The following is a 14,796-nucleotide window of genomic DNA, read 5'->3' as shown; positions in this document are numbered from 1 at the left end:
CGCAGGCTCTGCACATGGTGCAGAAGTGTTCTAAGGATACAAGGGTGAAATCTGTAAAATCTCTTAAGGCTGGGGATCAGATATCATACAACAGCTTTTCTGCTGCATTCTTTTAGTTCTAGCAAGTTACAGGGCCAGCCCGGAGTCCAGGGATGATGAATTAGACTCTACCACTTGATGGGAAAAGTTGAAAAGGATTTATCGATATCTTAATCCATTATAGATTACCTCTGACAGCAATTATTTACATTCCACTCACATGCAAATATTGTTGTCCCTCCCCAAATCCTCAAAACGGTTCAACCCATAACATCATCCATAATCTCATGATCATAATGAGATTCCTCAGGTGTAGTTCCTCAGGGGAAGCCATGTTTTCCAAAAACAAAATATCTGCCCCACCCTCCCCACACACACCCAGCATACAATGATGGAACAAAGATCGGAGAATTGCAATAATCATTCTTAATCAAAAAAGAAAAGATTAGGAGGCACATAGCAATCTGTAGCCCACAACAATTCTGAAATCCATCCATGCACCTGTCATCAGAGGCCCCTACTCTGGGGGTAGGAAATGTTAGTTGATTAGGGTCCAGTTTTAGTCCTTAAGAATTGGTTCCTAATCCATTGTTCTGTGACTCTTAGGTCCCCCTCAGGACTTCTGGTTTCATGCTTTGAGAGGTCCTTCCTTTGTCATAAAAAATGCCAATGTTTATAGCTGAGTAGCTGTCTAATCCTACTTATTGGCCATAGAAAGTAGAGTGTCAGAAATATCTTTTCATATTGAGCAGTCTCTGACCCTTCTAGCTCAAGCTGATATAATGCCCTTAAAACCTTTGTAGGTTTTCTATAAATATGATTTATACCCCAAAGTCATATTTATAAGTCTTTTTGAGAAAAAGCCCTTTTTATTGTGGGCAAAGCACTGTGAGAAAATGCCTTTAAGATTGTGAGAGGCCCTTTTATGTAGTTGAGAGGGTCTGTCAGGCACAATAAAAAAGCTTTCCATGTTCTTAAAAATGGCTTTATAGTCACACACTTGTCAATCTTTACCTAAGACCATTTCTTTCTTTGGAAATATTTTGCTGGCTGGAGGGACTGAGGATGAGAAAGAGTTTTATATTCCAACCAGCAAATCCAGAACGCCTTATGTTTTTTCTAAATTCTGCTTAAAACCTGTATTGTTTTCTTATTTGGTTTATTTCTCTCTTGCTATAACATTATACATAGTTAAAAGAGGTCAATTAATATCTTCAAAATTATGCCCAGATATCTCCTTTGTCAGATACACAAGTTCATTAGTTACATTTTCTAGCTTCCAAATTATTGTAGGCAAAAATACAAAACATAGATATCTATCCTTTCAGCTTCCATTAACAGTTTTTTCACCATCCTACCACCCTCTTCACCATTTTCCAGCATCTGCTTGTTATTGGGTCCCAAAGCCAATGTGAATTATTTATGGGTTGGTTTGTGTGGTTTTTTTACCAATGATAGCCCATTTCTAGGGAGTGCCACTGTAACAATTTTATTTTCTCTTAGTTATCAATTTCAACATACCAAACCACCCCTAAAATTTAGTGTAAACATTTAGTAGGCAATGTTTTTTTAAAAGTCTATTTTATTTAATGTGTTTATCAACTTCAGCATCCTATGGAAGTAGTAAGTATAATGGAAACAAGATTGTTTAAACTGCTTCCGCGTTTTCCTTCCTCTCAAGGCCAATAGTCAAGTTTATTTAAAAAACAAGGAAGAAGTACTGTAGCCTAGAGGCCACTGGGAAGGGAGGGAATTCAGAGAATGAAAGAATATGGCTCTGGAGAGATATTAAAGTTATCCTGGAAATGTATAGAGTCTAACTATAAACTCTTCTACCTGTCTCCCTGGCTTCAGGCTTAAAGTGTGAGGTTTCAGGGGTGACATTTTATTTCGTGTGTTTGGTGTGGTTTTTTGTGTTGTGTTTTGGTTTTTTTTCCCTGGTCTTATCTTTAATATAAACATAATTTGGGATTGGTGCTCTTTGTGGTCAGAAAGGAACCAGATGTCAGCTTAGCTGTGGTTGGATAACATAAGAGGGTCTCAGTCATAAAACTGGAGACTCACCTACAATGGCTGGAATAAGTGAAATGGCTGGGCCTCTCTTTCTATGTAGACTTTTATCACATGATGCTAAAAATGGTCCAAGAGGGTGAGGGAGGAACTTGTAAGGCCTCTTGAGGCCAGACCTTGGAAGTCACATGTCATTTCTTTTGCATTCTATTGATCAAAGCATAAAACAGGACCTGCCCAGAATCAAGAGGTGAGGAAATAGACTCCTCCATCTCTTGAGCAGGAGGAGCTGTAAAATATTTGTGGCCACTTAAAATCCACCACAGTGAGGAACTCAGTGTGGCGTCATAGAATAAAGATGGCTGAGTGGGTTGTGTAAACATTGAAAGCTGTAGCACTGTTAGAACCAAAAGCTGATGACCTGAGTTACTGAACAAAGGATAGCTTTACTTCCTGTGTAGGCATAACCACATTGTAATTCATGTTGATTCAAGGCCAATATCTATTGAAAGGAATTGAATGGTCAGGATGACACAGATATACCTGGAAATCCAAAGCAAAAATTGGCACTATATTCTTTTGCACAACAATGACAAGACCCAAATTAATAAAAAATTATCAATATTACTTTAAATTATTAGACACGTGTTTTTGACTATCATAATGCTCAAAAATAACATCAATGATTAATAGTGAAAACAGTAAATATAATAACAGCTGATATTAACAGAATAAGTATAATGTACCAGTCCAACTAAATTCAATTCTGAAAGGGAGCACAGAATTTTAATATTATAAATAGCTTATAATTCAATTCCTGATAATTTAATTCTCCAGAACGCACAATTTAACAGGAGGCTAAATGAATATTTTTTCTACCCTCCCCTATGCTACCCTAAAGCATAGTTTTAAGTTAAACTTTATATTTCTAATATTCTAAGCTTGCTAATCCCATATCCTCCGTAACTTTTCCATGCATTGTTTCTGAGGACAAAACTAAGAACATATTAATGTAGATAGTACTTACAATACTGTTCTAGTCTCCTTTCTTATTACTCTGAATTGAAGGGCTGTATCATTTACAAATTCAACATCATAGTTGGGTTCAAAAGACACATCTGAGGATGATTCAATGTTGAGTGGAACTTCAAATCGTTTGTTATTAGGATCATAAACCTAAAACAGGTTAGATAGAATAAAGAGTGTATTAGATTTTAAATGATCTAATTGCAATGCTACCAATAAGTGAAACAGCAAATTGTAGCTACCTCCAAAACAAGATATTATGTAAGGTATTTAATCAAATAACGTTATGACATTTAAAACTTTCCATTAACATACTTTGTATTCATGAAAAATACAGACCATCAGTTATACTTACCTTAAATCGGAGCCGATCCTTAGTCTGAAATTCTATATCCATTACAATTGGGGAGATATCATTTCCAAACAGGGATATAGTACCACGTTTGTTTAATGTTAACCTGTAAGATAAACCAATTTTATTAACCCAAATGAAGCATATTTATTTTCACACATGAGTGGAATTCCTCAGGTTAAAAAAAAGTTGATACATAGGGAGATAAACAACTTACACTTTCAAGGAAAAGAAAATTCAGATAAGAAATGTTTTACTAAGAACAGAAACACCGAGAAGTAGATATGAAACACTGGAATGGTAATAAGGAAAATCAACTAATTTTCTTCCTAATACATCTCTAAGAATAGGAAAAACTGTAACAACAATATGAAAAACCTGACTTAGTTGATATTGATACAAACTGCCTTGTAGTAGAGTAAAATCTCTTGTCATGCTCAATCAGGCTGGCTGTCAATGACTTCTAAAAACCAGGCTTAGAAGTAATCAACGGGCGGTCGTGTACCCAAAACTCTGGGCACAGCCCCTCCCCTCCCAGTTCTGTCCTCGCTCCTCACCCTGCACAAACGTGTGTGAAACTAATGCACATGTCCAGCCACTAGACTCTCCAAGTCAGTGCCATCACCACTGTCAGCCACTTCAGCAAAGCCTCTAATGTTAGATTCAGGGGGAGAGGCCCATTTCCTCAGGTACAGTCTTTTTTTTTTCTTTTTTTTGCATAACATTTTATTTTATTTTGTCTTTTTTTAAAACTTATCTTTATTGTTGAAAATATTACAGAATTCATATGCATATATGCATAATCCTCAGGTACATTCTTGGTTAGGTCCACCACTATTTTTGGTCTAGCACAGGAAAGCACCACTTACTGACATTGGTTTGCTGTGAAGCTTTCTTTCCTGATTTACAAAGAATCCATTAATATTTGAGATGTTGTATAAATTCAGCAAGCAAAATGATGTGATGGTCAAATTCAGACATAATGAGATCTCCCAACCCAGAGTTAAGTGCAAGGCAAGGCACACATCACAAATAAGCCAGAGGCAGCCCAGACAGCAAAGGCACTGACATTTGGAGCCTTCGAGAACTACTCAGTGTTTCTGCTTCTCTTACAATTCCCCTTTCTGTATAATCTTTGTTCCCAGTCAGAATTTAATATAGTTATAATTTAATTTATCTGATATTTATATGTTTTATTTAATTTTATGGTTCACTGCTCTTACTCATCCTGAGCTCCTTTTATTTTAATTTCAGATTCTAATCAGTTTTCAAAAAATTTCCCATAATGGTCTCTGCTAAAATCTGTAAAACCTCAAACCAAGGGCAAATTTGTAATAAGAGAAAATAGCATATAATGTAAGTTAGTTGAATCGAGTTCTATTTTTGAGCCATAAAATAGGCTGGTGTCTTCAATGCAGAGCATTTTCAAGGTCCAGAAGCAATAAAAACAAAATGTAATATTTCTTTCTCTTATTTCAATTTGGAATTCATTATATTTCCAAGACTACCCTGTCCCAACCTGACATAAATCAGTTCCTCTCAGCCCAGACCTCACCCTTCTGCTTCCAGCTAGTGTCTTAACAGTCATTTCTTGTCTTTAAAAAGAATGGTCCTCCAAATCCCTACTCCTAACCATCTTCATTAAGTTTTATATCACTGCCTGGTAGAAAACATAAATAGAAAACACATTTTGACACAGTTTTCAAACCCTTGTCTTGCAATGTTAAGAGGAAATAGCTCATAAATTCCAAATAGAAATTGAAGTAGAGTCACTTTTCCTAACACTCTGCAGAGCTCCAACTAAGTAAACGTTGTAAGTTTATATATTCCACGCATTGCCCCAAAAAAGCATCTTCAAAATCAAGATCTAGTCTCTGAAAATCAGCACAGGAATAAGTTTGTGAGGTTTTTTTTAAAAGTGAGATTTAACCTATTAAATGTGGTCTTTCTCTTGAGAATCTTGATGAAAGGAAAATGACAATTCATTCTGCTCTTATAAAAGTTAAGCCTATCACTTGTGATTGAGTTATTTTTGTACTTATTAATTGGAAGAAGTACTCTAATTAATAAGTACCAAATGATGTTCAAGTATAATTTCTGATGTTCTGAAATAATTGCTGTCCAGGGCAACTTTTCATTCTGACTTTCTATATCATTTCGCTGAAAATTAAGTGCTGTGTCATGCTTTACAAAAGATATGCAACAATAAGAAGAAAAGGCTTCTTTCTAAAAGATTGACAGGATCGCATAAGAAATAAGAGTTTGACCCCAGCCCACAAAATAATGTTTCTGGCTCCGTGGCAGGGCCCACACAACCGACTGAGAAACAAGGGAGGGAGGTGGCACCCACTCTTCAGCAGGGGAGTGGGACAGTGCTGGAGAAATAAAAAGGGTTAGGGAGCAAAAGCCACATACTTTAGGTTTTTTGATTCACCACGAAGGCTCAGATTTCTCAGGAGACAGCCAATAAAAGTAGATTAAAATCTCGGAGGTGAAGTGTAGACCAAGCAAGCCCGTGAGGCCGGACTGGAAAGCCCAGATGGTAGAAGCAAAGCTCTAGAAAGTACATACCTCCACCCTTGAGCTGTTTTTTGAGGTTCATCTTTCAGGGTGTAGCCTTGCGGACCATCGTCTGGGTAGAAGCACCAGGGGACACTGGCAATGGTTGTGGAACACCAGACACAGCCCTTCGCTTCACAGGCCTCTCGGGAAGCCCCTGGTTGCGGGTGGCAGTCAACGCGTTTCTGGATGGGGAATTTCAGGGAACAAGCAGCTTCCTCCTCGGACTTGAAGAAACAAAACGGGGCGGTGGTGTTCTCAGAGGCACACCAGTGACAGCCGCGGTTTACGCAGGCAGCTTCATGGGCCCCCGCCTCGGGGTGACAGTCAATCCGCTGCGAGTCAGGGACCGCGGAACAGGAGTCCACCTTCTCAAAACACCAAGGGATGCCTGGGGTTTTCCACGGGGACCAGCAGCAGTTCCTGGCCAGACAGCTGGCTTCGGAAGCTCCTGGATCAGGGTGACAGTCCTTGCGGAGCTGGGGGGCCAGCGATGCCAAGCAGGAACTTGAACAGATGGGCTGGACTAGAACTGAACCAAGGAGGAAAGCAGGGCAAGGTAAGTGCAAGAAGATCTAGATCACTGATTGCCTAGTCATTAAGATACTTTGGTAGAACTTTAAAAAATGAGTCTCTCAAAGTGCTTAGATTATGAATGGGATGGTTGGTGGATATTAAACAGTCCTATAAATTTGTCAGCCGAGGTAAAACAAAGCAAAGCAAAAAACTTACCCCTTCAATATGCAGCACTGGCATCTTACTTTATCCCTCCTAATATTTCCAGCCTGCACATTCTGTGCTCTCTCCACAATCTTAGGCATCTGCCCATTACCATCTTCTAAATGTTACCAAGTAATTGCCCAAGTCAATAAATTGCCTTTTCTGCTTCCTCTATTTTCCTTCCTTTCTAGGCTGGATAGCAATTGTCAGTCTTCTACTGATAACAGTGCAAAAATATCTGTACATGTTTCCTCTACACTAACGAGGTAGTGTGTGTTACAAGTTGTTGAGTCAACTCCAGCTCCTGACGACCCTGTGAACGAGTGACGTCCACAATGTCCTGTCCTCCCTAACCCCGCTCAGCTCCTCCAGACTCATCCTATGAGTCTGTTATGGAGTCGACCCATCTCATATCCGGTCCTCCCCTTTTCCTGCTCCCTTCCATTTCCCCGGCATTATTGTCTTTTCTCAACAACCCTGCCTTTTCATGATGTGCCTGAAATAGGGCAGCTTCAGTTTTGTCATTTTTGCCTCCAATGATATTTCAGGCGTAATTTGCTCTAGGACTCACCTGTTCATCTTTCTTGCGGTCCAGGGTATCCACAGAGCTCTCCTCCAACACCATATTTCAAATCAATCAATTTTTATTTTCCCATTAGATATTAGACCCCACAAAAATGTCACAACACTGGTGTATTTTTATATCTTTTCTTTTGTGGCTTGCTATTTTTAAATGTCCTAGGTTGGTGTTGCAGATGGTGATGCTTTCATCGCTTTGGGTATTTGTGAGAGTTTCACGGTACTAATGCAATAAATGTCATGGATTATAAATCTTTTTCTCCATAAATTGGATAAAACATCTGAACATAGATACAATTCACCTCTTCATTCTGATCTCTTTTGTCATAAATAATTTCTAAACTATGTCTTTGTAAGTGAGGTCCATGGAACACCTGCCTCGGAATTGTCTATCAAATGATAAATGTGCACTCTCATCAGTACATGGCTGGTGGGGATAAAAAAATTGCATGATTTCTATTGAAAGGAATTTGACAATATCTAGAAAATTACATAGGCTTTCACTTTTTGATCAAATACTATTTTTTAGGAATTTATCCCAAAGATACACAAAGATCTTTAGTGAAATATAATTTGTAATGGCAAATAATATACAAAATGTCCTTCAATACAGGACTGATTAAATAAATTAAGGGCAAGGAAATCATAAAAAAGAAATGAGGAAACTTCTATATATTATATGGAATGATCTCCAACATATGTTAAGTAGAAAAAAACAAGGTTCAGGACAGTGTTTCTGATTGATACCTTTTCTGTAAAAATGAGGTAGGAGATGTGAATATATACTTGCATCTCTATAATTTCAAATAGAAACAATGGAAGGGTAAAAGAAAAATAACAAAAATAGTTACAACCACTACGGAAAACAGTATGGGGGTTCCTCAAAAAATTAAAAATGGAGTTGCCTTCTGACCCAGTGATTCCACTCCTAGGAATGTTTCCTAAGAATCCTGAAACACTAATCGGAAAGAATATATGCAGCCTGATGTTCATAGCAGCACAGTTTACAATAGCTAAGATCTGGAAACAGCCCAAGTGCCCATCAGTAGCTGAGTGGATAAAAAAGCTGTGGGACATTCACACCATGGAATACTACGCAGCTGTAAAGAAGAAGGATCTCGTACCCTTTGGAACAGTGTGGATGGACCTGGAGAAAATTATGCTGAGTGAAATAAGCCAGGCAGAGAAAGACAAACATCACATGATCTCGCTTATATGTGGAATCTAAAGAACTTAATAAACTGATGGACAGAATAGATTCAATGACATGGAAGCATAGATGAGACTGACAAATGTCAGAGGGATGGAGGAGGGCGGGTGGGTGGAGGGGGAGAGAGTAACCAAAGAATTTATATGCATGGATGCACAACCCAAGGACATGGGCAATGGTGGGGAGAGGGACTGGGGAGGGGGATAGGATGGGGTGGAATGGGTCATTGGGGAGAAAAAGGGACATCTATAATATTTTAAACAAAAATAAAATTTAAAAATTAAAAAATAAAAATAAATAAATAAAATAAAATAGTTACATATTGGGGAAAAGAAGGAACAGGGCAAAGAAGATGACTCTCTAGCTGTATCTTGTTATATAGTTATGTAGATTTTTTTCTTGAAACCATGTCAATGTCTTAATCAAATTTTCAAGAAAAGAAATTTAATTTTAAAAGAAATGTTTTAAAAAACTGAAACATATGCACCTACTTATTTTATCATGTTGGTATCATGTCCATACAGAAAAAAGGAATTACCACAAATAACTTTAAAGCAGATATTTTTATATCACTAGTGGTATACATATATTTAAAGGGCAAACCACAAAGAAATCTTAACATGAATCTAGTGGTCATATTGTTATTATTAATACTGATGTTTTAATTTTTGAACTATTATGACTATATTGTAGTCTAAAGCAAATAAGTAATTATGTTACTGTTTCTAGGAAACAATATTTCAGCATAAGAAACTATATAATTTTTAAAAATAAAACGCTAATCACAATTTGATTTGAAAATATTAGCATAAAATAATTATTAATCATACTTTTATAAATATACATATTTTCTAGCTCTGTCTACTGCAAAAACTAGGAGCAATGACAACCCATTAGCAAGAAGTTCCTCTACCATCAACACCGGCTTCTAGATTCCACTCCTCACTAAAAGGAAAGGATTCATTCCTTGGGGCAAATGACTGATTTCTCATATAGGGTAAGGAATGTGTAAGGGGAGCCTAGGACATCTTTAGATTCTAGAAATGAAGGAAAGTGTCACACTTTACCGGCACCAACTTGACGTGACTCTCAAGGGCATCAGATGGAACAATCCCAAGGATAAAGGACACTTCATTGGATAGACACACAGATAGGTAATAGTGTGTTTGTACATGATTGCCCAGACAAAAATTGGATATTGATTAGACTGAAAATTGAGAACTGAAGAGAAAGAATCATACATTATCCTGGGTTTCTTATATAAACTCTATTACAGGATTACCAAGCAGTTGATGAGAAGTTGTTTTTTTAAAATTAAATCCCAAATAGCAAATGCCATACAAGTTATAGAATTAGCCCCTACTTTACAACTGCTGATGAAATAATCTGTATATATAATGATCATCAATGGGTAGTAAAACCATAAAGTGGAAGTAGATGAAGACCTTTATAATGAAGGATCAGGCTGCCTCCACGTGATACACTGGTAAATCTTAGCATCACAGAAAATGGGAAAACAAGAGATATGGTGTGCCTCCTCGTGTGATACAACAGGAACCTCACAGCCCCACTTGTGAAGTATTCCTGTCCAAAATTATTGAACAGCCCTGGCCTGGCTGGTTTTGCTCAGTGGTTAGAGCGCCAGCCCTAGGACTGAGGGGTCCCAAGTTCGATTCCCAGTCAAGGGCATGATCCCAGTCGGGCAATTACGGGAGGCAACCAATTGATACCTGTCTTTTTCTCTCTCTGTCTCTCTCCCTCTGTTTCTCTCTCTCCCTCTGTTTCTCTCTCTCCCCCTCCTCCCTCTCTTCCACTCCCTCTAAAAAAAAAATTAAATGAAAATTTTTTTAAAATAAAAAAATAAATATATATATATATTGAACATGAACCTGTACAGGATTTAAATGGAATAGAAGTAATATTGGGGATAGAAGAACATTTAAATGACACCACCATGAAGAAATCAGCCAAATCTGGAATGTGGGACTTCCTTTAAAACAAATAATAACCTGATTTCCCCAACAAATCAATGGCATGAAGGGAAGGTGGTGGTAGAAGAGACTGCTGTAGAATAAGAGACTTAAAAGCCTGAATAACCAAATGTAATGAGGAGATCTATGAACTTGAATGGAAAAAATTATATCTATTTCACTAATTCTAACTAAAATTTAGCATTTTCTTCACTTGTGAAGTAGGCAACAAATCATAGCAGCATTCAAAGTACACATCACTTTATCACAAATAGATATCAGATATCTCAGACATTTTTGTATCACACTATAGTCATGTATATATCTGATGTTATTTAAATTCACTATACTTTTGAAATTATGGTATTTTTGAGACCAGATGCTAGATCTTATTATCTAATGCATTAATAAAGAAGCACATTTATTGGTGTATCGCAAATTATAAGAATTTTTCAATATAATTAGCTTCATCTGCAATCCTACATATTTTATTTTATGGACTTAAAAACTCTTCTAAAAAAGGATTGCTATACTTCACCAGGCTACCATAGGCGCACAGACATGGGCACACAGGCACACACATACTCATGCACAAACGTTCAGAACCCCTCCAAAACTCTGTGTACCCACCTGCCCCCAGGAATCACATTGCCCAGGAGCCTGTAAATTGCAGTTAGAAGACTACTGCTCTTTACCACATAATTGAATTGGTCCTTAAACTTGTCCTCCTTACAACTTTCCACAATACCAAATGCCAGTCCAACAAATAGAAAACTCATTATCTCATTTTTGTTTTTCCAAAATTCAAACCAAGCAAAACATCACTAAATAAACAGCTTCACGCATAGATATCACACACTCATCATGCTAGCATCACAGTGCGCCGACCGCTGTATGCCAGTTACTATTTCACCCATTCTGTCCACCTGCGCGCCCCATTCAGCTTCTCCTGCTTGGCACTGAAGGACTTGTCGCTGTCCCACTGTTCTGAGTTCCCCTTTCTTATCCTGCATCAACTGTAGGGAATTGCGCCCAGGGTCGAGCACGGCTCTGATACCTGAGGAGCTGCTGTATAACTTCAGATAAGCCACATATTTAAAATAGCAGTGACAAAGCTTAGCTCATAAATTCTGAGTTAACTGCCTCTCTCTTATGATTACTAACTTAATGCAGAATATATAGTAATTTATATAATATGCAGATATCATGGTTAAGGACTTGAACTGACCCTACAGCTACATGATCCTTGTTCAAATCTTAGTTCTAACACTTACTAGGTATATCCTGGGACAAAGTACTTTACTTTGCTCTGCAGAACAGGAATGGAAATGGCACCTGCCTCATGGAATTTTGTGACATTAAATCAATCAATACATGGAAAGACTTTTAGTCAGCAGCCGGCACATCCCTCTTGGTATGTTAGCTGCTGTTTTACATATATAGTGCTTAGCACAATAAAATGGCATATGCTAAAAATACCTAATTGTTATCATTAATAAATAGGGAACCCTTAAGTTCCTTTTGGAAATCCATCAAGGACAAGAGATATGAAACATTAAAAATTAGATAGCCTGATTTACCACTTCTTTTTATTAAGTTTTGATTAAAAATTTATTAAAAGAAACATTTTCAAACAGTAAGTTTCTTACCTGCCAGAACCATGGAACAAACACAGAGAAATCTTATGGCCTTCATGGTCCCGGAAAAGTGACACTTGTTCATGGTATGTGATGTATTTATATGGAACAATTTGAATAAACTGTTTGGCCTTGAATTTTTTCTACAGAGCCATGAGGCCAAGAACAACTGCTTGAAAGTCTACGCACAGGATTATCAGTGGCTGACACTACCATGTAATGGAAAGACATGAGATTAGCGTGCAGGTGGCCTGGAGTTTAATCTAGCTCTCCATTGGTCGTGGTAATGGACGTGTCATTTAACCTCTACGAGTCGAGATTTCTTCATCTGTATAATGGATATAAGGCCTACCCTGCCTATTTCGTGGGGTTGGAAGGAAGATCAAAGTTATAACATTACATCCATAAGAAGGCCAACATCAGTGAAAAGTCTCCTCTGACATGTCCTAGGTCCCTTGACCTACTGAAGGAAATAACAACTAGGTAAGAGAAGTGCAAATGAATTGTAATTTTTTCTTTCTGAACTTTAAAATTTCCAGTTCTCTGGGTATTTTAAGCTATTCCTGGTTGAGCAAAAATTTCAATCACTGTACTTTAAGTGTCAGCATAAAAAGGTTGGGAGAGTTTATATAGAAGACAACTCAGGTTAACCGAAGTCATAAGATTTTATAACCCATCAATATTCAGCAACGCCTTATCATCCTGCATATAAGCAAACGGGCAACTCCATTTGCAGTGAAATTTAGGAAGGTGTCTTCTAGTGTCCTTTCCCCTCACTAACAAACCACTGCATAAGATATTTTCTCCCACCCAGAAAGTCTCAGCTTTAAGGCTATAGTTATATTTTCACTGGAAGTAATTTTAACTTAAGTGGAAAGGAACAGTTTAACTTTTTTTGTAAGTGGAAAGGAAGGATCCTGGGAGGAGAAAGCAAAGGACCTTCCACTACCAGGGATGGGGAACGTCCAGACCAAGGGCCATATATAGCCTGCAAAATCATTTGATCTGGCCCTGCCAAAGCCTCACCAAAGAGAAGCAGTTCCAGCCATCACGTTAGGGGTGAGTTAATTAAGTGTTTGACCAAATACAGCAGGCTAATTTTTAAGTTGATAATTTTGTATGGCCCTCGAATGATGTTATAACTATCCAAATGGCCCTTGGCAGAAAAAAGGTTCCCCACCCCTGTGACTAGTCCATCTATAATAATTGACTGGATTAGTTAATTATAAGAAGGAGAAGCCTGGAATCTAGTAAGGAGGGAGGGGAAAGGGGGGAAGTTGACATCAAACAGTGAAAAGCAAACAGAGGAAAAAGGCAAAGACAGACTTGTGTCTCAGTTTTACAAAAGAATCTCAATTGCCTTAGGTGGGAAACTGAATCTGTTGGCAAATACAGTGACATTTCCATCTGTAGCTGCCCAGGAATTCAGCTCTCTGTAATAATTTCTGCCTGGGCACAGCATCATTCAGAATGGAATAGAGGAGTTCAGAATCCCAGCGTCAAACAGCAGGGCCCAGATCTGAACCGGAGCCGAACCACACCCCCATGATTTAAACGGGGCTGCCGAAGTGTGGGTAGGAAGAAATCTGCTACATTTACTACGTCACCAGACTGTCTTTTCGAATTCCAGCTGGCAAGGAAAAGCCTCACTACGCCGAGTCCTTGGTTACTGAGATAGGTGTGTATGGCCTAAGTCCTTGTATCAGGGGGACACAGATGATAGCTTCTCTAAAGGAATTATGAGCCCCACAGGGTACCGACACTTAAAAACCCAGTAAGTGAGACCCCTGATGCGGCTCAGTGGTTGAGCATCGACCTAGGATCCAGGCGGTCGGGGTTCGACTCCCGGTCAGGGCACATGCCCGGGTTGGGGGCTCGATCCCCAGTGGGGGGCGTGCAGGAGGCAGCCGATCAATGACTTTCTCATCATTGATGTTTCTCTCTCTCTCTCCCTCTCCCTTCCTCTCTCTGAAATCAATAGACACATTTTTTTAAAAAAATAAAAAATAAATTACTTCTAAAAAAAAAAACAAAACCAGTAAGTACAACATTCACATTTATCATCCAATTGAATGTTTTTGTTGGTAAACTAATCATATTTATTTTTTCATCTGAGATAGACCCAACCAGGGCCCTTGAGAACAGTGACCCGCCATGTCTTTATCTTACACTTTTAACTTCAAAGCCCTACTTTTCAGGTGGTTAGTGTAAAAAGATCCTTGTAAATAGTACACATGAGGTAAAGGAGCTGGAATTTTAGGCACTTTTCAATCATATCAGTTATGAAATGCAAGGAACTATTTACATGAAAAAAATGTTCTACACATTTAAGAACTTGTCAAGCTCTTATGTAGCTGTAGCACCCTTATTTAAAAATCAAACAGTAGGACATAACCCATAACAAATTTGCCTTTATAGGGAAGATGAGATCAAATATTAAAATTCAGACAGAATGGGAAAAATATTAGAGACCACAAAATCTTAGACTTGATTTGTTCTCAGTGCAGCAAATAGGAAATGATAACATTTACTATACATTCATTCACATTACATATTTCACTAAATTTTCAAATCCATTCTAGAAGGGCCAAATTCAGTGTGTTTCAAAAAGAGAATTTTTGAAATCTAGATTATTGGGTGAAATTCAGAAATATGCCTGGTAATACTACTTGCATATATGGTATTACATATGCA

The 14,796-nt window shown here is 38.0% G+C and overlaps 1 protein-coding gene across 1 annotated transcript in view; it reads right to left on the bottom strand.

The window, feature by feature from the left end:
* The window catches only part of LOC308552575 (sucrase-isomaltase, intestinal-like), a gene marked incomplete at both ends in the record, with an annotated part of 91,275 nt that extends 83,944 nt beyond the window's left edge, over positions 1 to 7,331 (bottom strand). Inside the window, 4 exons of the mRNA XM_081127795.1 lie at positions 3,106 to 3,225; positions 3,431 to 3,533; positions 5,999 to 6,465; positions 7,278 to 7,331. Of these exons, the coding sequence (XP_080983921.1) occupies positions 3,106 to 3,225; positions 3,431 to 3,533; positions 5,999 to 6,465; positions 7,278 to 7,331 (744 nt within the window). The remainder of the gene's footprint in view (positions 1 to 3,105; positions 3,226 to 3,430; positions 3,534 to 5,998; positions 6,466 to 7,277) is intronic.
* Positions 7,332 to 14,796: the final 7,465 nt, after the last annotated feature.

The sequence above is a fragment of the Miniopterus schreibersii genome (genome assembly GCF_964146895.1).
Source record: "Miniopterus schreibersii genome assembly, chromosome: 2".
Classification (NCBI taxonomy): Eukaryota; Metazoa; Chordata; class Mammalia; order Chiroptera; family Miniopteridae; genus Miniopterus; species Miniopterus schreibersii.
The sequence above is the reverse complement of the archived record's forward strand: the minus strand, read 5'-3'. Positions and strand labels throughout refer to the sequence as shown.